The sequence below is a fragment of the Ursus maritimus genome, unplaced genomic scaffold, assembly GCF_017311325.1.
Source record: "Ursus maritimus isolate PB19 unplaced genomic scaffold, ASM1731132v1 scaffold_4, whole genome shotgun sequence".
Lineage (NCBI taxonomy): Eukaryota > Metazoa > Chordata > Mammalia > Carnivora > Ursidae > Ursus > Ursus maritimus.
The window spans coordinates 51,346,229-51,348,585 of NW_024426552.1; the positions used below are offsets into that span (position 1 = coordinate 51,346,229).

General features: G+C 39.8%; 1 protein-coding gene across 1 annotated transcript; it reads left to right on the plus strand.

Moving 5' to 3' along the window:
• Nucleotides 1-398: 398 nt before the first annotated feature.
• LOC103677377 (RWD domain-containing protein 2B-like) lies at nucleotides 399-818 on the plus strand. The gene has a single exon (XM_040621718.1). The coding sequence runs from the start codon at nucleotides 399-401 to the stop codon at nucleotides 816-818; it is 420 nt and encodes a 139-aa protein (XP_040477652.1).
• Nucleotides 819-2,357: the final 1,539 nt, after the last annotated feature.

Consider the following 2,357-nt stretch of genomic DNA (forward strand, 5'->3'; position numbering starts at 1 on the left):
AATTCAGATCTAATAATGACACTGACCTCTTTTAAGTCATTCAGATTTTCTGCACTTCCCCTAGGCTGCCTCACTGGAATGGTCTGTAGGCTTCAGACTGCCTATTGCTGGAATTCTGAGGCTCCCTCTGGATGAGACCTGAGCTGTCCATGCAGCTAGAAAATCCAGTTTTTTAGCACCAAAGGAGGTTTATGGCTCCAGATAATTCATCCTGATCCTCAAACTAAACAGAAAGCTCCAGGAAGGAATGCAAGATGAAGCTCTACATATAGTAGTTACTCAGTAAACATTTACCCAAAGGCAAGAGGAAATTCCATGAAGAGGCCATTCACCAAGATAATGGCGTTTGATTTCACAGAGTAGATTCTCTTTGAGAAGAAATTTATGGATATCCAAAAATGATTGAGATTGAACAGGCAGAGGCCCAGCTCTCAGAGTTAGACCTGCCAGCCAGTATATTCCCCGGTGAGAATGAGCTCATAGTGAATGACCAGCTGGCTTTAGCAGAACTGAAAGATTGTATAGAAAAGAGGACAATGGAGGGACGATCTTCGAAAGTTTACTTTACTATCAATGTGAACCTGGATGTATCGGAGGAAGCAATGGTGATGTTTTCTCTTGTCTATAATCTTCCCTTTAAATGCCCTGAAGTTCTGCCTGAAATTACTGTCAGATCAGTATCACTAAGTAGATCCCAACAGACCCAGCTGAACACAGATCTGACTGCACACCTGCAAAAGAATTGTCTCGGAGATGTCTGTGTATTGAATGACACAGAGTGGACTGAGAAAATTAAACTGGAAGAGAATTTTAATTAGCCGTCAGAAGACATTCCTTTTGATGGTACAAATGACAAAATTGAAAAACAAAGAAAATGTTCAGGTTTTGAAGACAAAGTGTTCAATGTTAATGGAGCCAGAGGAAACCACATGGACTTTGGTCAGCTTTATCAGTTTTTTTTTCAAGTTTTTATTTAAATTCCAGTTAACTAACATACAGTGTTATATTAGTTTCAAGCGTACAGTGTAGTGATTCAACACTTCCACACAACACCCGGTGCTCATCATAAGGCACTCCTTAATCCCGATCACACATTTCACCCATCTCCCCACCCCTCTACTTTCTGGTAACCATCAGTTTGTTCTTTATAGTTAAGAGTTTGTTTCCTGGTTTGCCATTCTCTTTCTCTCTCTCTCTCTCTTTTCCCCCCTATGTTCATCTATTTTGTTTCTTAAATTCCACATGAGTCAAATTGTATGGTATTTGTCTGTCTTTATCATTTTTAAATACCAAAGAGTGGGCGGATGTTTTCCAGATGTTCTTTGGTGTGGAAGGACAGTGACTGGGCAGAAGATTATTGAAAGTATTTTGTCACTGTTGGCCTTTTGATTTTCCCCAATCTTTCTTGAAAAATGAAAGAATGTGGGGTGCCTGGGTGGCTCAGTTGGTTAAGCGTCTGACTTTGGCTTAGGTCAGGATCTTGGGTCCTGGGATCTGTGGTGCCCGTCAGGCTTCTAGTTCAGCTGCAAGCTTGCTTCTCTCTCTGCCCCACCCCCCTCTCCTGTGCTTTCTCAATCTCTCTCTCTCTCTCTTAAATGAATAAAATCTTTTAAGAAATGAATAAATAAATTTTAAAAATAAAAATGGACTAAGTATAAGATATCAAAAAAGACAAAAGCAAGTTAGATGGTCCTGCCTGCTGCATAATGTAAAAGACACAATAAAAGCTATGAGAGGGGGGAAAAATTATCCAGATTTTCCTATTTACTTATGAGATCACTTTGAAACTCTTTAGAGGAGTAGCTAAGTGTGAAGGGTATGAAATGAAACATAGTGAGTTGGAGTCACAACTCTGCACTTACCAACTGAGTATCTTTGTGCAAATTATTTGATCTCTTTAAACCCCAATATCTTTGTCTGAAGAATGGGGGATCCTAATAGTACCTACTGCAGAGGGTTGTAGTTACAATCAGTAGAGAAAACATATACTGACTGCTTATCCTAAGTACTTGCATAATCAGTTCTCAGTAGTAGTGTTCAATCGTTATTACTACTACGCATCATTTACAATCTGGCCTCTTCACACTTTTCCAGCTAAACTCACTACTCATATTCATCTGCCTTTTCCAAAACAAACTACCTAGTTTTGTACTTCTTTGGTTTGTATGTTCGCTTTGTCTAGAATTCCCTTCCTCGTAACTTTCAGATCATTCCTGATATGGTAAGCCTCTGATGCATTTTTCAAGATCCAATCCAACCATTATTTCCTCTGGAAAACTTGACCAGGTAGAATTCCTGGCTCCCTGAATCGTGCTCGCAGAGCACTTGGAACTATTTCTCTCTGAGCACTTCTCACG